General features: G+C 36.4%; 3 protein-coding genes across 7 annotated transcripts; 2 read left to right on the forward strand and 1 right to left on the reverse strand.

Moving 5' to 3' along the window:
• Positions 1–2,079: 2,079 nt before the first annotated feature.
• Positions 2,080–8,462, forward strand: LOC131593379 (crossover junction endonuclease MUS81). 3 transcript variants are annotated; one of them, XM_058865856.1, is made up of 16 exons: positions 2,080–2,482; positions 3,710–3,825; positions 3,934–4,012; positions 4,157–4,243; positions 4,336–4,461; positions 4,683–4,908; positions 5,298–5,481; positions 5,567–5,685; positions 6,114–6,262; positions 6,471–6,528; positions 6,947–7,105; positions 7,210–7,289; positions 7,384–7,455; positions 7,561–7,621; positions 7,708–7,794; positions 8,110–8,462. In XM_058865856.1, the coding sequence occupies exons 1-16, from the start codon at positions 2,289–2,291 to the stop codon at positions 8,212–8,214; spliced, it is 1,902 nt and encodes a 633-aa protein (XP_058721839.1). In that variant the 5' UTR covers positions 2,080–2,288; the 3' UTR covers positions 8,215–8,462. The 3 variants fall into 3 exon arrangements, with proteins under 3 accessions (XP_058721839.1, XP_058721838.1, XP_058721840.1); XM_058865855.1 differs by having other exon boundaries at positions 2,082–2,482; positions 7,384–7,621; positions 8,110–8,458; XM_058865857.1 differs by having other exon boundaries at positions 2,345–2,482; positions 3,744–3,825; positions 7,384–7,621; positions 8,110–8,459.
• A 66-nt stretch (positions 8,463–8,528) lies between these two features.
• Positions 8,529–18,029, reverse strand: LOC131593377 (putative disease resistance RPP13-like protein 1). Of its 3 annotated transcripts, XR_009280944.1 has the most exons (5): positions 17,801–18,029; positions 17,636–17,673; positions 11,936–15,109; positions 11,742–11,844; positions 8,529–8,600 (listed from the first exon to the last, which is right to left on the reverse strand). XR_009280944.1 is itself a non-coding variant. In XM_058865854.1 (4 exons), exon 3 carries the CDS (start codon positions 15,100–15,102, stop codon positions 11,950–11,952), a length of 3,153 nt encoding a protein of 1,050 aa, XP_058721837.1. In that variant the 5' UTR covers positions 15,103–15,104; positions 17,636–17,673; positions 17,801–18,029; the 3' UTR covers positions 11,524–11,844; positions 11,936–11,949. The 3 variants fall into 3 exon arrangements, 2 of the variants coding, with proteins under 2 accessions (XP_058721837.1, XP_058721836.1); XM_058865854.1 differs by lacking the exon at positions 8,529–8,600 and having other exon boundaries at positions 11,524–11,844; positions 11,936–15,104; XM_058865853.1 differs by lacking the exon at positions 8,529–8,600 and having other exon boundaries at positions 11,524–11,844.
• On the forward strand, positions 9,808–11,449 carry LOC131659799 (GRAS family protein TF80). Its single transcript, XM_058928934.1, has 2 exons — positions 9,808–9,817; positions 9,897–11,449. Exons 1-2 carry the CDS (start codon positions 9,808–9,810, stop codon positions 11,213–11,215), a joined length of 1,329 nt encoding a protein of 442 aa, XP_058784917.1. The 3' UTR covers positions 11,216–11,449.
• Positions 18,030–23,369: the final 5,340 nt, after the last annotated feature.

The raw sequence follows: 23,369 nt of genomic DNA on the forward strand, positions 1-23,369 counted from the left end.
ACACTTGAATATATCATTTGTGATGGAAGAAACACTTGAGTATATCATTCTTACTAGGATAAATCCCTGTAATCAGAAACCACATGATCGAGTACTCTTTTAATTACTTGAACCAATTAGAATCCTTGATCCCATGCCACATTCATTTATAAATGATGCATGATATGTTAGATGACCTAATGGAGAAATGCATATGAACGCGAAGCTTAAGCCAGTTAGAAGTAAAGTTTTGAGGGCAAATTTTGGTTACAACAAACCCGACTTCTCACCAACAATTTTCAATAGTGAAAGCTTGTACTTGTTGGTCTTGTACGTTGAATCAATGATGAGCAAAGTAGGAAACGTGTTGAACAAATTGATGGAATCAGGACGAGTCCAAAATATCTCTAACGGTTACTCCATCTCACATGTTCGGTACCTAGATACATAATTGTTATCATCCAAAATTTTCAAGAGTTATTGCATTTTAGTTCTACCCCCCCTCAATGCCTTATTATTTTGGTACCGAATATTGTAGACTTTCATGATATTTGTGATATTTCCAGGTCTTTTACGTTTCAAAATTGCAAGTATACTTTTCAATTGTACCATATTCAATGTCATGTTCGAAACGCATTCAGCCTCTTCCGGCATGAGGCGACATGCAATTGGATGATCGACTAACTTTTACTTGATGAAACATGTTGAACAACATGATGGAATCAGGACGAGTCCAAATTATATCTCTAACGATTTCTCCATCCTCACATGTTCGGTACCTAAATATCATCTAAAAGTTTCAAGAGTTATTGCATTTCAGTTCTACCCCCCTTAACGCCTTGTTATTTTGGTACCAAATATTGTAGACTTTCCTGATATTTGCGATATTTCCAAGTCTTTTACGTTTCAAAATTGCAAGTATGCTTTTCAGTTGTACCATATTCAATGTCATGTCCAAAACACATTCCTTCTCTTCTGGCATGAGGCCACATGCAATTGGATGATCGACTACCTTTTCACACATCTCATGGCTATGTAAACCACACTTCATATTAAATCTTCATTTTTTATTTGACAAAAGATAACCACACAACTTAAAGGGAGACTTAAATTTTGTTAAATTGGTGTCATCTCGTTTGAAATTACGGAGAGGAGTTCTATACTTTCCACTTTTTTCGCATGTCATTGTCACAATTGCACCTCATCTATCTGAACCATTATCGAACCTTTCGCTTACAACGCCAAACCCGAGTTTAAATGCCTCTATATGAATTCATTGAAACATGTGATGAGAAAATTCAAACTCCTGTCCATTTGTAAACTGACTGCCAACATCTATCTCTTTCACATCAATATGTTTAACACCCGTAGACACGATATGTTTGGGGAAAACATCAGGGTGTACCATACCTAATGAAAACTATAACATAAAATACTAAAAAACAACCAAAATTGAAAATAGACAGCTAGAAAATGAAAGCAAGGAGACTTCAAAAATGCATTTATGATGAAATTCATACAAAATCCAGAAATACATTTCTGGATTAAATGTAAGTTTTTTTAGTTTCAAAACAAGATTATTGGGAACAACGAGGCTTGAAATAAATGATTTTTTAATCTTAAATTCAGTTTTTTTTCTCCTTATATTGTGATGAAAGACAAGAATGAAAGCTTGGAGTAATAATTTTGACTGAGAATGAAATGGTTTTTAGAAAGAATTTTGAACAAAAACAGGTATGAGGACTGATCATGCAAGTGACTGTTTTATTAAAATCACGTTTAATATTTTCAAAAATGCATCTGCTGACATGAAAAGGTATTAGGTTTTCAAGTTCCTACTTAAAAACTCCGAAAATGTATTTTCGAAAACTCCACTGAATACTCAATAATCAATAAATTAAATGAATAGGTCCGTAGATGCATCTCCAAAATAAAATTTTATTTTAAAATAGAATGACACTTATTTGGTGCGTTATTTAGTGATGCAAAAAGTGCGTACAAAAATAAATCTCCGAAAACCAAAGGACAATTTCGGATTTTCATAGTGTTTTTCGGACTCATAGAATGACATTAGTACACCTTCCCTCCTCCTAGTGCAAAATTCAACCCATTTAACCTTAAGCCCATGATTACAGCTCAAGCCCATTCCGACATTCAACTCACACATGACTTCAAATCACCATACAACAATTTCCCGATTTGAAAAATGAAACCCAGCGCGGCATGTTTTTTCCCCAACTGCAACCATTCACTGTAATCGATCTCTCTTCACCGAAACCCTAACAAACCCGCAAAAAAACCGAACCGGAATGGAGAACCGGACGCGGGTTCGGTGTCCGGAGAATGAAGAACTGGCGTCGTTCATGTGGAACAAGTGGAGAGACATGGCTTCGCAACCCAAAGGTCTTTCTGAGAACATGGAAATGACACTTTCTAAAGCTCATTTCAATGTCTGTAACTCTAAAAGCCCTATTCGAACGGTTAAAGATTTTTCTCTTATTAAGTAAGTTTTCCATTTCTTCTACTTTTTGTCACTATATGGAATACATGTTATCATTAGTAATTACTCATTAGTAATAGAGTTTGTTTCAATGGGTTATGAATGTAGTTTTGAATTGTAAATTGTGATATATGAATTTGAGTTTGATTATGATGTGATATATTGGGTTTTTGTGACTTGAATTTATAGGAAAAAAAGCTCTTTTTTCTCTTTGAATTGGAGAATTGTCCATGTTTTTGTGAGAAAGAGGGTTGTTTGGGTACTTAGTGTGTGTTTGGTTTCGTGTTATTGATGTGTTTGTGAAGGGGTGAGGGTAAGGACTAAGGAGTAGGGGGTGAAAAAACAGGTCCGGCTTGTTGGGCATTTTCATTTCGTCTGCACTAATTTACGGGGTGGGCCAAAGGTTTTAGGCCTCACCTTCTAATATGCCCGCCTCTTTATTATGTGGGTGCGGACTTTAACATTACTTTTTGCAATTTTTACCTCATTTTTTTGTGGGGCAGGCAGGCCAATGTTTTAAGACTGCACTCGACACAATGGCCGCCATGGCTTGGCCCGTTTTTTTCCAGGCCTAAACAGGGCAGGCATGTCGTTTGCCACCCCTATTAAGGAGGATGGAAGGTTCTTTAAATTGGGTTTTGTTGTGTGCTAATAGTATGCTTTCTTAGATTGTGTACTAATAGCAGAGATGGGGATGAAGCGTTGGATGTGTGGTAATATTGATGGGATAAGATTAGAAATGACAATAATCGAGAAAGTGTTGGGGTAACACCTATAGTAGAAAAAGATGGTAGGGAATAAGCTTAGTTAGTTTGGATATGTAGAGAGAAGACCTGTAGATTTTGTTGTAAGGAGAGTAGATCAAATGTAGGGGAGACAAACAACTAGAGGTAGAGGAAGTCGTGGAAAATTTTTAAGCAAAACTATTAAGTAGGATCTCGAGATTAACGATTTGAATAGAAACATGGTCTTGGATTGAATATTATGGCGTAATTTGATCCATGTAACCATAGCTGAACCCACTTAGTGGAAAATTTGTTGCTGCTGTTGTATAGACTGGGTTTGTTATGACATGAACTTATAGTAATAAACTCCATTTATTATTTTAAACATTGAGAAATATACAAATTTTGAGGGATAAGGGTTATTGGGTTTTTAGTGATTGGTTTAAAATTGGGTTTTGTGGTGTTCCAATCTAATAATGCTGTTTTTTTTTGGGAATTATGAAAGGGGTGTGGGGAAAATGATATTGAGGCTGATGCAGGGTTATTTTGGAACCGGTTCTGCATGTACTGAACCTGTAACCGGTTCTGGAGGTACTGAACCAGCTGACTTGACCAAAAAGGGTATGCCTCGATATGTTTAGTTTTTTTATTAATGCCATCTTCCATTGGCTTTACATGTATTTTCTCCATATTTATGTTTAATAGTTCCTTTTTTCTTCAATCTTATAGGAAATAAAACTAAAGGAACCAGGCGCTATATGCCTCAAAGGAACTCTGTGGCGTATGCATTATTGATAACCCTTTACAGGTATATATACGTATGGTCACATCATACACACTACTGATACATATACTTTTTTGTGTGCGTGTGCCTGTTAAATAGGGTTTTTGAAGCTGTCGTGGACTTGTGGTAAAACTTGTTATATTATAAGATTTAGCACTTTTTTAATAGGGGAACTTCAAATGGGAATGAATTTATGCGTAAGCAGGAGCTTATTGATGCTGCTGAAGCCAGTGGGTTATCTCGAGCACCAATTGCGTATGTTTGACATAGTTTCTTTTATTGTTCTGTGTTTAAATAAACTAGTAGCCAAGGAATGTTCACAACTTTTGATCAATGAATGTTCTCAGACCAGAAAAAGGGAAAGGAAAACCCGGACATTTTGGAAGTTCTCCGCAGGAATGGTACAGTGGATGGAGCTGCATGAAGACATTGGTTTCTAAAGGATTAGTTGTAAAATCAAGTTGCCCAGCAAAGTATGATTTTCTATTCTGCATGTCTTCTCTCAGTGTGCTACTGGTTTTGCTTGTGAACCTCATCTCTTGGTCTTTTATGCTATCTCATATGTTATTATATATAAAAGGCATTTATTTAGGGGACTTCCTTGTTATGAATTTTAACTAGTTTCTTGATTTGTCTATTTACAAAAATTGCATGTTCTCCATGTTTGCAAAGATAAATTCTGTCTTGTTTTTAGGTACATGCTAACTCAAGAAGGTAAGGAAGCCGCATGCGACTGTCTTAAAAGATCTGGAATGGCGGAATCTTTGGACAAGTCGGCTTCTGTTGAAATTTCTATTCAAATGGATAAACAAAACTCATTAGATATGGAAGTCAATGCTTATGATCTGGAAGCAGAAGTGACATCGCCATTGAACCAGCAAAAGAAACCAATTAATGTTCCTTTTGATTCCCTTGAGAGGGTATGCTTCTTCTTATTTAAAATACTTATTATATCTTCTGTTTCTTCATATTCGTATTGTATGCTTCTTCTCTCGCTCCTTTTCTATTGAAAGTACTGAAATGATGCCTGATGCTGTATTATATTGTTTAAATTTTGATTGATTTCTCTTTCTTTTGGATTCATTTTCATGAAATTTCAATTGGATCGATGGTCATAATTTTAGTCTAGTGTAATAATTTAATTGACCAATTCTAATGTTATGTGAAAATTGGAAAACATACACTAACATGCCAGCTTACTTGCAGATGATTTCCCCGATTATCGTTACGCAGTAATTTGATATGAAAAACTATTGCCCAGTGATTGAAATATAATTTTTCTTGTCTATTGCAAATTCTTCTTCTGTAGTTTACAAATATGGGTTACTCCAAGGAGCAAGTTATTAATGCTTTTGAGGCCGAATCCAGTAGCCATCCAAATAAAGATGTCTCATCTCTGTGGCCAGCTGTTTTATGTCATCTTCGAGAGGAGCAAGTCTATGGTTCACAGCCAGAGTCTCAAATAATGACCAGTGCTAGTAATGTTGTAAATGGTATTTCTTCTTCATCCACGTTTCAGTGTTTCTTAATTTCACTGATGAATATTATATCTCAGTAAATCATTTCATAAACAACCAGGTCCTAGAGTCTCCGTTAGAAAAGAGAATAGAACTGCAAGTTCATCCTCTGGTGGGCATGTGGCAAACTTACGTTCTCCTGATATTCCAACTTTTCCCATGAGAGCTTGCTCATCCGCTGTATGGTTTGCTCCTTTTGTTAAATTGATCTTGAGCATAATTTCTAATGTAAATATGGATTTTTAATATGATAGTGTACTATGAATATGGTGACTACTTCGGCTGATAATGTCGTATAATTAGATGTCACATTGATATTTACTGTAATTTCACTTTATTATGTCAATTTCAAAAAACTATTTAGGATGGAAGGGAGGAGATCATGAGAAATTGTATCAAATAATAGGATTGACTGTGCTTAATTTGATAATTAGGGATGAAAATGCAATTTGAATATCAAATTAATGGGTATAATACATTTGAGCCTAGTTTTGTTTTCTGCATTTCTTTTCATTTATCGTAACTTTAACTTATATAATGTTATTACAAATTTATAGTTGTTGAAGAAATTTATTTTAAAATTGCTACTTGTCCTGGTGAAAATTTAGGATCATACTACGCAAAACCCAAACAAGGATGAGCTTGAATCAAAGATGAACATTTTAAGTATGCCACCATTGAGCTTGGGGGAGAGATTTGAGGATGCTTATGAAGTAGTTTTAATATTGGATGATCGGGAGCAGTTCGCTACACAGGGGTTAGTAAAGTAAATTGAAAGACCCTTTTCACCCGGGGGTTTGTGTATGATTTGTATCAATACCATATGCTTTATTTAATATTCATTGTAGTAATTGTGACATGTGATTTATGTAGTTTATTTGTATTTACAGTAATCTGGTACGTTCTGTGGATTCTTGCTAATTAAATAATCCAATGAACTATATTGTCTATTGTTGGTTTTTCAGATCGCGATCTAGAAAAATTATTGATAATATTCGCAGCAACTTCAAAATCAAAATAGAGGTGAGTTTTGATTTCTATACCATCTACAAGTAGTTGATATTACTTTCCATAACACGTGTATACTATTTACTGAACGTTGATGCTAATATGTGCCATGAAAAATGACAATTGTATCACGTGGTCACTAGGTAACATTATCAACATGTACATGTTTTGTATATTTCTTACTGCATTTTTGAAGAAAGCCATTGTCAATATATGTCCAGATAGTGATAAAGAATATTAATCTATCTTTTAGTACATTTTTAGAGTTGGAGTCTTTCAATTAAAGCTTTTTCTGAAAACTTATTGATTGTGAAGCAAATAAGATGTGTTGTTAATCGTATATGGATTTGAATTATACTATGTTTATATCTTGAATATGCACTTTTCTGTTTAGAAAATTGTTAAAATCATAAGGAAATTGATTCATGCTTAGGTTCGGCGATTGCCCGTTGGAGATGGAATTTGGATAGCACGCCACAAAAATCTTGGCAGTGAATATGTGTTGGATTTTATTGTTGAGAGGAAGAAAATTGATGATTTACGCAGTTCAATTAGGGATAACCGCTACAAGGATCAGAAGCTAAGACTCGTGGTAATTATTCCTTCTAGGATAGTTAGAACTTTCTTTTGACTTTTTATGATTGTTTAAACAAGTTGATGATTTTAGTCTCAGTATGCTTATATGGTCGTTTGTAGAGGTGTGGGCTGAGGAAGCTGATATATCTTGTTGAAGGTGATCCAAATTCTTCTGAAGCTGCCGAAAGTATAAAAACAGCGTAAGTGCATTTCTTCGTTAATTACATGTAGTACATTTTCTGGTTAAGTCGAAGTTATGCCAAATTTAAGGCTATTTATTCTGGCCTTGTGTAGCTGCTTTACAACAGAGGTTCTGGAGGGATTCGATGTACAAAGAACAACCAGCTTAGGTGATACCCTAAGGAAGTATGGTCATCTTACCCAAGCAATTTATCAATATTACAAGTCAGGATTTTTTGAAGACAATAATAACCGCTCTGCGATATGTCCTCCTTTTGATGAATTTATCAGAAGGTGTCAAGATCTCGAAAAAATGACAGTTAGTGATGTATTTGCGATCCAGCTTATGCAGGTACCAGCAGTTTTAAAATGAATTTTAAACCTTTTTCTCGATTAAATGCTTTTTATTTAGACTTATTTTGAAACTCTCGAATTCAGGTTCCACAGGTTACTGAGGAGATTGCCTTGGCCACGTTGGATTTGTATCCTACACTTCTGTCTCTTGCCCGCGCCTACTCACTACTTGTGAGTCCTCATTCCTTTCTCCCAAGTATCTATCTAATAAACAAATTAGTTTATAAGAATCTTGGGAAATAGCACTAATATAATGTGACTCTATTTTGGATTGTTTTAAGATTCTTTATCATTAAACTAAGCCTATGTTTGGTACCGAAGTGAAACACCGCTATGGTGCATTTAATATAGTTTTCATCGAAAGTTTGAAAAGCTAGTGAGTGTAGCTTCTACTGAACGTGGACTTAAACGTGATTTTTCACTGCTAGAGCCAAAGTTTCTAAACATAGGCTAACTCATCCACTCCAATTGTTTGATTTTGATTAGGATGGCGATTCTCGCGAGCAAGAGCAGATGCTTCAAAGACAAAGCAATAATGTGATCAATGCAACTGCTAGTAGGAACATTTTCCAACTTGTTTGGGGTAGCTGACTTGTATTTCCCCATCAAAATTGAGTTTTTGGATGAGAATCGACTTAGCAGAAGTGAATACCATTTTTTTGTTGACTTGAGCAAGTTCTCTTTATTGCCAGGGTAGGTAAAATTATTATCAGTTTACTATATTAGAGAGTTTTAGTTTAGTGGCCATCTGTATATTTTGTAAAGGAAAATTCTGTACAACATCAGTTAAAGTATTTTTCATATTAAGTAATAAGTAGTATCAGTTACATGAATGAAATGACAGGATTTCATAATTGTCTTATCATACAAGCTCTGAGAATTAAGGCAATTCCTACATGAGCTTTCCCTTGTGAAATTCTGTGTTTTTCATTCTTCCCAACATATACATATGAAGTGACGAAAGGGACCACGATCTCCTGCAATCAGTAATCAACAAATTCACATGGTCAATAAAATATACTCCTTATGATTGAAATTAAATGGTGTAAATTTACATGCAATAAACAAATAAAAAAATGTTATGACAAATCAACGGTTGAGATATTATTCTGCAATTACCATCTGCAGGAAATCCATCTCTGCGAACACCAGCCCAATTAATTATTTAACTTAAAAATTTATAATCTTGTATAGAAATTCAGTTTTCCTTACGAATGTAGCATTTTACTATTTTATTTGTCTTGGTATATTGCACTCAATTCATTACCCTTCATTGCATATTTGTGAAAATCTCAATTTACATGTGTTGATACAAATGTAAGTGGTTAGGTTCCTTAAACCTATGATCTAGGATTTGAATATTGAATTATGTGTATTAAAAAAAACTAAGATGGAGATACCTAAATTGGAAAAAACAAAGTTGGTTTCATATTTTTCTATTGAATAAAATATGTGTTTTATTTCTTTCAAGTGATTTTTAACTTTTTAATCACTAGGATTTGTATCCTCTACCTTGCTTATCACTATTGCATAATATATAACTCCAAAATGCTCTAACAAATGACCAATCATAATGCACTTGAAACCAAGCTTATTCTAACCAAGTTAATTATTTATATATACAAATCCTAAGTTGCTTAGTATTCAAAGACACATTGCTTAGAAGAATATTATTTGTTCCATAGAGAGTATAATATATTATAACCACTTCATAGTTCCTATGTGAAAGAATACGCATGCAAAACATCACACCTATGTAAGAGAATATGCACATAAAACATCACACCTATAAATCCAATATTGACTTGTTTGTTTCTTTTTCATCCAAGGAGAACTCCCCAAGTCTAGGAGCTACCTTTCAACATATATCCAACATTGTTTTTGGAGGATCTTCCTAAGATTTTCCTTGCAATGTTCATCACACAAACTACTAAAAAACAAGCAAAACTCATTTTTGTGTCTATGAAGAGACAATAATGAGGTAGAGAGGTGACAAAATCAAACTTTTCTCTTGTCTATTCTGTTGAAACTTTTCATGAAAAAAAGCTTCAATTCAACCAACTTGTATCTATAAAAACATCTCATCACAAACACTGTAGAGCTTTACATTTAGCAGAAGAACATTGAGGTCATTTTTTGGTTTCTTTTTTCGGCCTATTCGGCCTTACAAAGATAAACCGCCATATGGATTCAGGTAATAACATATTAACATTGATTGCTAGTTTCTTCTTCATCCATATCAATCTTATGATAATTCATCTGTTTTCGACTAGGTTCGCCGTATCAGTGGCTGAGAGAACTAAGGCGTGACTCTCAGAGCTCGAATCCGGTAAGTCTTCTTATTGAGTGTGCTAAATGTGTTGCGTCGGGAAGCATAAAACATGCCGATATAGGACTTGAGTATATTTCTCAGGTATCCTCTCCTGATGGTAATGCTGTGCAAAGAATGGTAACTTATTTTAGTAAAGCACTTGGATACAAGATAGTCAAACAATTACCGGGTGTCTACAAAGCGCTGAATTCCTCGAAAACTTCTTTGTCTTCGGACGATATCCATGCTCAGAAATACTTCTACGAACTGTGTCCCTTTTTGAAGTTTTCTTACCTGATCACAAATCAAGCGATTGTTGAAAAAATGGAATTCGAAAAAGTGGTTCATATAATTGATCTTCATTGTTCCGAGCCAGCGCAATGGATAAATCTTATTCAAACTTTGAAGAAACGTCAAGGAGGTCCGCCTCATCTGAAAATTACAGGAATTCATGAAAACAAAGAGGTACTTGACCAAATGAGTTTTCATTTAACAACTGAAGCAGGAAATTTGGATTTTCCTTTACAGTTTAATCCAATAGTTAGCAGACTCGAAGATGTTGATTTCGAAAACTTGCCTGTCAAGACAGGAGAGGCTGTTGCGATTACTTCTGCTCTTCAGCTGCATTCTCTCCTCGCAATCGATGATGAAATGGTTGGGAAGATCTCGCCAGCAGGACCATCGTCTATCAATATGCAGAGAGCAGTACAGATGGGTCAGAGAACTTTCGCAGATTGGCTCGAACGAGATATGATCAATGCATATATCTTGAGTCCCGATTCAGCTTTATCGCCTCTCTTTTTAGGTGCTTCGCCTAAAATGGGAATTTTTCTTAACGCTATGCGAAAACTACAACCGAAACTTCTAGTGATTACCGAACAGGAATCGAATCTAAACGGATGTAATTTAATGGAGAGAATCGACCGAGCACTGTATTTTTACAGTTCACTTTTCGACTGCTTGGACTCGACTGTTACGAGAACATCAGTCGAGAGACAGAAACTCGAGAGCATGCTTCTCGGAGAGCAAATAAAGAACATCATTACTTGTGAAGGAGCTGATAGAAAGGAGAGGCACGAAAAGGTTGAGAAATGGATTAGAAGGCTAGAAATGGCCGGATTTGCAAAGGTACCTCTGAGTAACAACGGGAGGATCGAAGCGACAAATCTATTGCAGCGATATAGTCATAAATACAAGTTTAAAGAAGAAAATGATTGTTTGCTTGTCTGTTGGAGTGATAGACCACTCTTTTCTGTATCAGCATGGAGTTTTAGGAGATAATTGTTCTAATATAGGTTGGAACATGTTTTAAGGTTTTCCCGCGTTGTTTCATTAAAGTGAAATTATCAACAAAACAAGGAGATTGATGTGTTTTCATTTTCATATTTCTTTCTAAGTTTGAATTTTTGTGCGTATAGGTTTTTTGTTTGTTTTCGGGAGATGCCGAGTGTTTTAAAGACGCCGAACAAGTTATCCGTCTTGTATTGTTGTTGATGTTAATATCAATTCATTCTATCTATAGTAATTTTCATGTACTATGTAGTATCATTCTATATATCTATCAAGTTATAATGAAAAATCTATAAGAATTCCCAAACAATCACAGCAGTTCTTGCATCTGTATTATACAAAACAGATTCAGTTACAATTCTTGAGAAACTGTAATCAACCCTATCAGAACTATAAAGTATTGCAATGAAAGTACTAAGCAAGCCAACCATGTGCTTCTTTTCTCTAAGTCTCATGTTTTATCAACAGACAATTAACATAACAGAAACACAGGCTCGTAATAATTTTATTCATTTACACATATTTTAGAATTGATGAAAAGACTAAGAAAGTGGTTGTGCTTCATGTTGGTGGCAATGGTATGTCTTGATCGGCAAGAAAGAGGTCACGTAGACTTGACACTGTTAAACATCAAATGCATACAGAGTGTTATTAATTATTATTATACCAAAGGAAAAGTTATGAAAAAGTTAACGCACGAGTTGTACTTGCCTGTTACAAACATGTCAATTCTGCTGTTGAATACCGTCAATAAACACATAAGGGATGTGACTAATTGTATGCCAACGCTCTCCTCCCTCCTTTTTGTACTTCTCTTCAAGTAATGGACAATTTTCAATGTACAAATTATAAAGGGAACCCCACTCCTCTGGCAAGTGCTCAAGACTAGGGCAATTGACAATACAAACTTGAGATTTGAGGTGGAGAAAACCCCACTCTTCTCTCGAAGCTTTCAATTTAGGACAATTAACTATAAAAAGGTCTCCCAAGTTGGAAGGGAAACCTCCCGTAGGAAAAGATTCTAATTCTGGACAGTCATGGATGCCTAGATAAAAAAGATTGGTGAACAAGTGTAGTGAAAAAGGCAAGGAGGAGGACTGCCATCCTGTTATTGAAAGTCTCCCAAGAGAATTATAACAACACAAATTCAAAGAGGGGCATTCTACAAAGTCCTTGAAATCCAACTCCAACACTTCCAGATTGGGATTGTTGATTAAATGATCCATGGAGAACTCAACGTACTGAATTTTACGAAGCACAAACCTTTTCAAGCTGGATGACAACTCATTTACCAAAATCCGACCACATCTCTCTATTTCTAACTCTATGATATTATCACCATTTGGAATTGATACATCCAGCATTTTGCAATCAAAAAACATCAACATCTGTAAAGAAGGAAGGTGTGGAAGCAGTAGTCTCTTCAATTTGGGACAATCATGTATATAAAGCTCTTTAAGTAAAGGAAATCCTTCAATACATAACCATTCCTCCAAATTGTCCATGCTCTCAAGTGTAAGAGATACTAAGTTGGGCAAATGACAACCACTTATCCAATTTGGAAAGCTATTACCTCTGTACTCTCTGATGGTGAGCTTCTTCATGTTACTATTTGGTTGAAGAGCCTCCAAGACTGATACACTGCTTTCAACTATTGATCCATCCACATCTTCTCTTCCACCATCAAATGTCATATCTATTTCTTCCAAATACTTCTTATCTTTCAAAATATTTGTAGCAACATTTGTAGGATCAATGACTTCACCCAACCCTTTGATATGAATTCTTCCACGAAGATGGTTTAGTTTCTTCAACTCCTTAAGATCAGATCCATTCTTCTCTTTCACTCTAAAAGAAGTCAAGGTCTGGAGATTTCTTAGACTTCCTATATGCTTTGGCATCTTCTCTATAGAATTGGGAAGTTCAAGATGACGTAAATTGGTGAGTTTGGAAAAATTTGAAGGGAGCTCAGTCAATGTATAACAGTCACGCAACAAGAGTGTTTGCAAATTACACAACGAACAAATGGTGTCAGGTAAGCGTGAAATTCTAGTATGAGAAAGGTCTAGATAACGCAGAAGCTTTAAATTGCTTATCTCATCAGCTAGCTCTGAGAGGCCACAACCATTGAATGATAACGTTCGCAAATATTTTAGTCTTGAAAACATATCACGCTGCACAATGTTGCTTATCAACATAGAATGATAGCCTTTTACTAACAGACTACGTAGTCCCTTAAGCTCACAAATTGGCTCTAGTAATTTTTCAACATAATTTGATTGAAGAGACCATCTAATGTGACGTGTCCTTTCAGGGATACGTTCCACCTTAGCTTCATCCATCCGCATACAAAATTCTCTTGACACTGATTTAGCTAAATCATTGACAAGGTCATGCATGTCAAAGTAATTATAGTGGGTTGATTGTTGGAAAAATGAAATTGACTCTAGATCACCAAAAATTTCATTACCCAACTCTTCTTCACTTTTTTCTGTTCTGAAACACTTAAGCAAACCTTCTGCCATCCAAAACCTGATTAATTCACCTTTCTCAAGCTGATAACCTTTGGGAAATATAGAACAATAAGCAAAACAACGCTTCTGATTGGAAGGAAGATTATGATAACTCAATCTTAGCACTGGGTTTATGTTGTTGTCCTCATCTAATAAATGCCACATATCAGTCTCCAATATCTTCATCCATTTATCTTCGGAGAATTTTTTTCGTAAGAGTTGGCTTATTGTTTTTACTGCTAAAGGCAAACCTCCACACTTGTTCACAATTTTCTTGCCAATTGATTCAAGATTTGGATATTCACGCGCATTCTTTCCATGAAACGCATGTGTCACAAATAAACTCCAACAATCTTTTTTTTCCAATTGCTGTAATTTAAATATCTCTGTGGAATTCAGGACATTTGCTACGTCCTTGTCACGTGTTGTCACAATAATCTTACTTCCAGAAGATCCATGATTAAAAGGAAGTAGTAACTGCTCCCAACATTCTGCATTCCCATTCCAGATATCATCTAAAACAAGCAAGTATTTTTTTCCCGTTAGTATGAGTTGGAGTCTCTGTTGAAGTAAATTGAGAATAGATTCATCATCTGCTGGAGAATGAAATGACTTGAGAATTGCTTTGGTGAGTCCAACAACATCAAAATATTCTGAGACATAAACCCATGCTTTAAGTTCAAAATGATCCTCAATCCTACTTTCATTGTACACGAGCTTAGCAAAGGTTGTCTTACCCATCCCACCAAGACCAACTATACTAGATACAGGTGTTTGGTTGTCACTGCCATTGCTTGAAAGTAAAATTTTGACCATTTCATCTTTCTCATCGTCCCTACCATATATGCGGGATGCATCCACCAAATATGAAGTTGGCAGTCTTTCTAAAGGTTTCGAACTGACACCAACTTCATTACGAGCCAAAGCTCCACTTTTCAATTCCAACACATCTGTTTGCTCAGCAAGATGTTTTAGATTCTTTAGCAACTCTTTGATCCTTGATTCAAATGGATTAATAAAAGCTGAAACATAACCAAAATAGTTGTTCCTACTGGTAGTAGGTTGAGATTCAGCTCTCATCTTCTTCAATGGTGCATCAGTGGCAATCTCATCCAAGAGTTGGTCAGCCTCATACATAGCATGTTTAACATCACCAAGCCACTTCTTGACGTTTAGGATTTGGTATTGTTTAATCTCTGCATCATCCAACACTTGGTTGATAGAATCGAGTGTAGACTCAAGTTCCTCCACCAAGTTTTCAAGTTTGCCTCTACGGAAATAGTCAGTGAAATTACTTGAAGCCAACCTATCAAAAATCCCTTGAAAGAAAGACTCAAGAAATGCTGTAGCAACAAGCTCTGCCATGACTTTTCTGCAGTAATGGTTACTAAGTAAAATATAAACATAGATGCTGTTGCTATTTCTATCTCCGCACAAATAAACTATTGTAACACTGATTCATTCAATAATAATAAAAAGTGCAATGAGCAATTCACTTAAACATGAAGAATATAGTTTTGTGTGCTTTGATTTAAATTTAAAATAGTACAAGTTATATATCCAAAATAATAGTATTATAGATTAAAGATAAATTATTTGTTTCTATAAATATGATAATAATATATTGCATGATGTTGACAGTTTATATATTTACTTTTAATGCAACTTATTGCAAAATACTGGTTTAATGGTTAATGTAAGAAAGACATGTGTTTTGGTCTTTTACAGATTCGTTGACTAGTGTAAAGGATATGGAAGATATAATCATTTTCACACCATGGAAATAGAATCTTGATAGGTACACAGCAAAACTCTTGTGTTTTCTACTTCTAGCTTAAGAACCCTATTATTTGTTTGAGCCGATAGCAGATTAAGAGTCTTTGACCTGGTGATTTCTTGGTGGTTTTTTTGGAGGACTTTTTCTATTGATGGTGGTTCCTTTTGGGCTGAGTTTTAGCCTCTTCCTATTTGCTATGGTGTTTGCATTGTCATTGCAATGAATATTATTGATTCAACTTTCTCTCTTTTTTTTGGACCAATGGTTTTCTATTTGTCTATTTTGGGACTCAATTTACATTTTTAGTTTGTATCCTTGGTATGGTATATACTGTGCCTACTTTAGTTCACTCGGTGTACTTTTGGGGGCTTTACTTAAAATAGAATGAGACTAGTTTTGACTGGTTATTTGATTTGAGCGATGCACTGATGGATGACACCTTTTTTCATCAGTTTGTTTGTATGCATAGACCAACCAACCTATTTTTCTGATTCCTAATCAGATTGAGCAGTTCAATTCCAATTTTACCAATCGTACTTGCTAAAAGTAAAATACATGACAATCAATCCTTTGTTGTGTAGGGCTGCAAGAGGTAATTATGGTTGTTGGGTGTTAGAGCAAGCTGACATGGGGATGGTGAAAAACATTGTATATAGTTCTTTGCATAATGAATTTGATTCGCTTTCAACCTTTGGGTTGAGGTATTTATTAGAAATCTCTAGACGTGGACCTCAAGCTCCAATAGAATAATAACCGATCCCAAGAATGTGGGGGAATGGACAACTAATTCCCCATTATTAAGGAGAATGTGATCTTTCCCTTTTTGACTTTCCTATCCTAACCGTTGTGGGCTAGGACACGTCTCCAGTCACATTCTCACGAATCGGGCGAGTCATCCATAGAGTGGGAGACCAAATCAAGAAATGAGATCACATCCCAATAAATGGGAGGCCATGGAGTATCTCACGTGGGCGATGTTCCACCTCGCATGTCCTGAGAGTTAGGGTGCCTCCTCTAGGAAACTTTTACACTTATTCCAATACATAGTCCTTCAAGCACGATGTCTTTATAAAATGAAAATTGATTTCTATTGTGTTAAGAGATGTGGTTAGGCCTAACTCAACCCTACAAAACCGGCTTGTAGGGTGAGGATTTCCCCCACTTATAAAGACATGTTCAGGCCATATATTGTCAGATGTGGGACTCTTAACACACCTCTTCACGCCCAGGACTAGACAATTGGAGCGTGGAAATAAATGGCGGGTGGTCTGATAGCGAAAACCATAGAAGGTGACCCACCAGATCTTAAATGAGACTCTTGATACCATGTTAAGAAATGTGGACAATATATGGCCGAAACATGTCCTTATAAGTGGGGACAATCCTCACCCTACAAACCGGTTTTGTAGGGTTGAGTTAGGCCGAACCACATTTCTTAACAGATTGTAAGTTGTTCATACGGGACTCTTAATTGAGTCCCTTAGGTGAGATTTTATGTTAAGTCCTTCGGGTGAGGCTCTTAATTGAGTTCCTCAAGAGAAACTTTAAGTTGATTCCCTTAAGCGAGAGTTTAAGTTGAGTCTCTTAGGCTATGTTAAAAAATTTCAAGCAGCAATATTATTTACAAAAATATCATTTATAAAATTATAATTAGTTAGGAAGCCAATTATATTAAAAACTTTTAACTATTCAACAAAATGTAGAAGTATATATTTTCTCAATTTTTAAAACTTTTCTTTCTCATATTAATGACAGTGACAATATAAACAATATTTTTAAAGTTAGTCACAATTATCTTACAAATTATTTATATTTTTTAGTTTTTTTAAATATTCTAGATTAATATTAATTTTCAAAAGAAGAAAGTAATATAATGGTGGATTTGGAGTTTGTACCACCTATTTGCCTTTATATTCTCAAATTTAATGTGCGGCTAATTTTTATTTAAATATATTAAAATAATTATAAGTTTATGTTTAGTTTTAATAATTGAATAAATGTATATTTTTAATAAAATAAAAACAAAAAGAAATTAATTAATTTAAAATTGAATTTAATTGTAAATTAATATTCATTAAAAGAAAATAAAAGAAATATTTAAAAAAAAAAGAAATAAATTACCCGTAAATATGTGAGGAGACTATAATCTCTCAGAAAACCTGAAAATGAATATAAAAATTAGGATAAGATCTAAAAAATTAGAGGTAATACAAAATTAAAATATGAAATAAAAAATTATTTAAAAAAAAAGAATAAAAAATATTTAGAAAGAGAAAAGGAAATTACCTATAAATATACTTGTAATTAACCAAATGAAAGATTATATCTTCTGGAAAAAAAGAACTTGATAACAATATTTAGAAAATTAGAGACAACACAAAAAGTGAAGTGGAATGAGAGAAGGTTTAGAGGGCAGAGAAAGTATGATAGAGGTAAAGTTTAAAAAAATGGAAGAGAATGAGAAAGAAATTGAAAATGATTGAGCTACTTTTACTATTTAGCAACGTGTCTTCACACATACCATACCATGCAACTTCCCACCACTTGTTATGAAAGGGAGTTGAGTAAGACTTTATAACAAAAAAAAGCCTGTCATTGACTAAAGAAAATAATTAATGTGAATAAATTATATGAGACGTCATTATAATTGTATTATATTTGGTCACGCAATGTCGATATGTTCTCTACGTCCAAATTGCACTTCAAAATACAGTTTTTGCTATTCCTACACTATTTTGTTACACTACCTCAGACCATTTACATGTCGGGTGTTGAAAAAATTATTAAAGAGTTGATAGTTGTAATGGGTGTTGAATGGACTATTCAAAATGAGATTAATTGGCGTTGATAGTTAAGTGGGTTAATTAGTGTTAAAAAGATTCACATAAAATACTTGACAAAACCAGTGGTGTGGTAGGATGTTGAATTTTATTCAATAAAACTATTGTAATGAGTAAATGAGTATTGAATTGTCAGGTGGAAGAGAAGGAATATAATGTGGAATGTAAAAAGTGAAAAATAGGGATTGCAAGACGAACCCAAACACGCGGGGTCCATACGCACCCGAACCCGAGTCAACGAGTGAAAACCCGAGTTGAATGTGTTTGAGTGTCACGCAATATTTCGGGCGCGGATATGGGCACACCCTCTGAGACCTAAAATTAAATAGAAAATTTCTTTAGCCACCTCCCTATGGGGGTCACCCCCAGCGAAAATCCCAAAATACCCCTGCTTTGGAAATGAACTTCCGAAGCGCTTTTTTTTTTTAAAAATTTCCACAATTCGGAAGTGCATCTCCGAAAACACCTCATGGGGGGTGTCTTCGGAGATGAACTTCCGAAAACACCTCATGGGGGGTGTCTTCGGAAATGAACTTCCGAATTATGCAGAAACTGTGTTTTTTTTTATGTTTTTTCTTAACAGTCTCGCATTTTAATTAAACGCAAACGCCAAATAAAATAAGCAACAGATAAACTGAAAATACTAATATGATAAATCAAATTCAAATAATATATACAAGCCGAAAATAATAATAATATTGTGCGAAAGATACAATCCGAAATCAAAAAATAAATAAACCCGACCACTACTGGGTGTGCCTAACCCTCTCACCCTGGACCCTCCTCTGCCGCCTGTACCCCACCGCACGGCCCGCATCAGTGACGATCATCTCCATCACGGCGACTGCATCTAGACCGCCCTGATCAACGATACTTCGATCCAACGCGTCCCGCCCAAGCATCTCTATCCGCTGGCAGATCGGCATGAGATCAATGGCGTGGTCATCCTCGGCCTACTGGTTCTCCAGGATCTCCTCGTGTGCTGGCCTAGGAGCGCCGGGAACGTCGGGTCTCAGCAGAGGATGTGACATCCGATAGAACCATGTGACGTACCCCTCCTCACTGTGCCAGTCCTGTGTGACCCGAGTGAGACGGTACTCCTGCGGTACCACATGATGCTGCCAGTCCGCCCATATGGCAGTGAGCTGCACTCGGGTCACTGTGTCGGGAGCAGCCTCAAAGGGTGACCTGGGTATCCGCTGCACGAATCCGAACTGACGCATGCACCGCTCAGGGAGATACCGGACCATGATGCCGGTCCCGCATGCCAACCAACCTGAATATAAAGCAATGCCGTCAAAGGGGACAATCTGAGCATAGTCGGCGAACGACCTCCAGGTGACGTCGTCGTGCATCGTGCGGTCCAGGTACAAACGGTATGGTCCCACCGCATCGTTCCCCCTCTGGAGAGCGTATCTGGCGGCCCTGGGCATGGCGTCCACATATGCAGGATCGTAGCGGAAGCCGTGGATGCGGGAGAAGTAGGAGATGATCCAGCTCTGAAACACAAACACGCTAATGTATTAAAAATAAATACGAAACATAAATAAATAAATAAATAAATACGATAATGTGTTAAAATAAAACGTACCGTAAGTAGTGTGCAGGATCCGACCAACTGCCTCGTCCTCCAGTTGGAGGCCTCATTCAGCTTCTGGTAGAGGTATGCCAGAGTAGCTGCCCCCCAGTTCCACTGGTGAACGGTATCCAGGTCCATGAAGTAGCGGAGGTAGGTCACGTCGACGTACCTGGCACTCTTATCCACAAAGCATGCAGCGCCTACCACATGCATGTACCAGCACCGGAGAGCGCAGCCGCGGTGATACTGTGTGAATAGCTCGTCACCCTCACCCTCAGCCTCGGCAGCCGCGTCCAGGTGGTGCTCAAAATAAGTGCTCAGTGTGGTGAACCGGACATGAGGCTCAGATGTCGTGGCGCACTCAAAGTGAGCAACCTCGTGCTCCATGCCCAAATAGAGCGTCATCCACTCAATGGCCTCGACCCTCTGGATCTTGGAGTGGGTGAGTAGCGGCCCCCTAATCGGCAGGTGGAGAAGACACTGCACGTCATGCAAGGTGATCGTGATCTCCCCAACCAGCAAGTGGAAAGAGGACGTCTCCTTGTGCCAGCGCTCCACAAATGCCCCCTGCATGCCGGTGCTGATGGTGGTGTACCCCGTCATGCCGAGCCCGCTAAGCCCTGAACCTCGCACATGGTCGTTAAACCACTCAGCTGTTGGTTTAAACAGACTGAAAATCTTCCGGGCGTGGTTAACCATTTTCAACGGCTCTCGCTCCTGTTATAAAAAAACAAATAAGCAACATATATCAAATAAGCGACAAATAAACGGTTAAATTATAAAAAATGGTGACAATTAAACGGTTAAATTATAAAAAATACCTCTCCCTCCCAGATACGATGAGCGACGTGATCGTGGTAGCTAATCAGCACGGAGGTGTCAAAGGGCCCTCCTGGATAGCCGTCCTCCTGCTCATCATCCTCTCCGGCTGGAGGGTCAACATCCGGTACCCCCTCCGGCTTGTGGTAAGTCACTGCCGCCACCTCCTCCTCCTCCTCTCGCTGGCGGGGAGAAGATGCCCGAGCCAGCCGACTCCTAGATCCTGAACCAGATGTACCCTCTCCCACGTCCACGGGAACTCGCACACGGCGTCCCCGGCCCTGCCCCCATCCCTGGGTCGACGGCAGCTGCGCCGCCGCCCGCTCGCGTCTAGCCGACGCAGTCTGAGACTCTCTCCCCTGTCTGATGCGTGCTGGTTGGTTGCCTGACATGTTCTTGTAAACAATTGAAATCGATTAATATGCGAGACAAAAGAAGAAACAAAAATAATTGAAATTCTGATACAGTTCGGAAGTTCATTTCCGAAAACTGGGATGGAGGTGTTTTTGGAAATGAACTTCCGAAACACCCATGCGAGGAAGTTTTCTGCAACTTCCATGGCAGACCCCTAAACCAAACATCAAACCTATGTCTACACATTCTAAACATCCTAAATATCAATATAAACCTAACCTAATACATTTTTTGCTATTTGTAAACACCCTAATATACATTTTAATCATAAATCAAAATGCTTACCGATTGAATAGATTGGAGGACTTTTGAATGTAATAGAGCAAGTAGATGGAGCCTTTGAGGTAGCTTGGAACTGGTTTGCACAAAAATCTCTTGCGGTGTGAGTTTGGAAGAAGATTAGGGTAAATGATTAGGGGGAGGGGGCTGTTTTGCTTAATCTGCAAAACGCGCAGTATTTCGGAAATGAACTTCCGAAATGGTGTTTTCGGAAGTGCATTTCCAAAATAAGTCAAATTTTTTTTAAAAAAAAATGCGCTTTCGGAGATGCATCTCCGAAAACACTTTTTTCTTGCATTTCGGAAATGCATTTCCGAAGTCAGGGGTATTCTGGGTTTTTCACCAGAGGTGGACTAGAAGGTAAGGAGGTGGCCAAAGAAATTCTCATTAAAAAAGTGCCCCTAAATATATATATATATATATATATATATATATATATATATATATATATATATATATATATATATATATATATATATATATATATATATATATATATATATATATATATATATATATATATATATATAAGTTGTAGGAAAATTGATGAAAAATTTCAATATTGTAACAATATTTTATGTGTTTTGTTGCGGGTTCAGGTAAAAAAACTCGAATCCAACGAGTGAAAATCCGAGTTGAATGAGTTTGGGTGGTGATTTCGAGTGCAAGTTTATGTAGTGTAAAACTCGCACTGATCTTACCGTTGTCACCCCTACTAAAAAAAATTGGTGTTAAATATGTTAACAATTATACATAATTCATTATATTGATGAATTAAATATTCATACAACTTTTCTTTTTCTCTTTGTTTATATATGTGGGCCATATGGGAAAGGTAAATTTCTTCTCTCTTTTACAATTACCACATAACATAACCAATTCACCACTTAATCACTTTAAAAGTCTTCCACTTTAATTTCTTCTCTCTTGCCATTTTCTCATCTCTTCTTCCACTATTATTTTTTTTTAGACACAAACAAGTTATCCACCTTGTATCGTTGTTAACGTTAATCAATTCATTTTATATATAGTAATTTGCATGTACTATTATGTAGTATCATTCTATATATTTATCAAGTTATAATGAAAAATCTATAACAATTCCCAAACAATTACAGCAGTTTTTGCATCTGTATTCTGTATTATACAAAACACATTCATTTAACATGTTACCATTCTTGAGAAGCTGTAATCAACCCGATCAAAACTATAAAATATTGCAATGAAAGTACTAGTTTATTGAATTTCACAAAGAAAGAGTAAACAAACACTAATTTGAAAAGTGACTGAAAATAAAATGAAACTTCTGAGAAAAGAGTCAGAGGTTGAAGAGGATGCCTTGTATAAAATGCAGATATCGGACTTGAATACATTTCTCATATTTCTTCTCCTTGTGGCTTTGTTGTGCAAAGTATGGTCTTCTCCAGATTTCTTCTCAAGTCCTATTAAAACATCATTGTCTTAAGAAAACATTCAAAAAAATATTAAATTGTGTCCACTTCCACTTTTTCAGTTTCAGTTTCAGTTGCAGCTTATCCTTCTGCTCTGCAAGAGAATCTAGTATCTTAATCAATTCTTTGATCCTAGATTCAAAAGGATTAGTAAAAGCTGGAATGAAAGTGAAAATATTGCTAGTAGAAGGTTGAGATTCGATTCTCAGCTTCTTCAACGGTGCATTGGTGGCAATCTCATCTAATAGTTGGTCAGCTTCATACATAGCATGTTTGACATCACCAAGCCACGTCTTCACGTCTGGATTCTCGTATTGCTTCTTCTCTGCATCATCCAACACTTGGTTGATAGAATTGAGTATAGACTCAAGTTTCGCTACCAATGTGTCAAGTTTGACTTTATGGAAATAGCCTATTAAATTACTTGAAGCCAACCTCTCAAAAACCACACCAAATGAAAACGAAAGAAATGC

This window comes from Vicia villosa, linkage group LG3, assembly GCF_029867415.1.
Source record: "Vicia villosa cultivar HV-30 ecotype Madison, WI linkage group LG3, Vvil1.0, whole genome shotgun sequence".
Classification (NCBI taxonomy): Eukaryota; Viridiplantae; Streptophyta; class Magnoliopsida; order Fabales; family Fabaceae; genus Vicia; species Vicia villosa.

Excerpts from the sequence above, each read along its gene's own strand:
- LOC131593377 (XM_058865854.1), bottom strand. The coding sequence starts at position 15,102 with ATGGCAGAGCTTGTTGCTACAGCATTTCTTGAGTCTTTCTTTCAAGGG.
- LOC131593379 (XM_058865855.1), top strand. The coding sequence starts at position 2,289 with ATGGAGAACCGGACGCGGGTTCGGTGTCCGGAGAATGAAGAACTGGCG. Across the intron at positions 4,013-4,156 it reads TTATTGATAACCCTTTACAG|GGGAACTTCAAATGGGAATG; the intron begins GTATATATACGT and ends CTTTTTTAATAG. Across the intron at positions 4,462-4,682 it reads AAATCAAGTTGCCCAGCAAA|GTACATGCTAACTCAAGAAG; the intron begins GTATGATTTTCT and ends TCTTGTTTTTAG.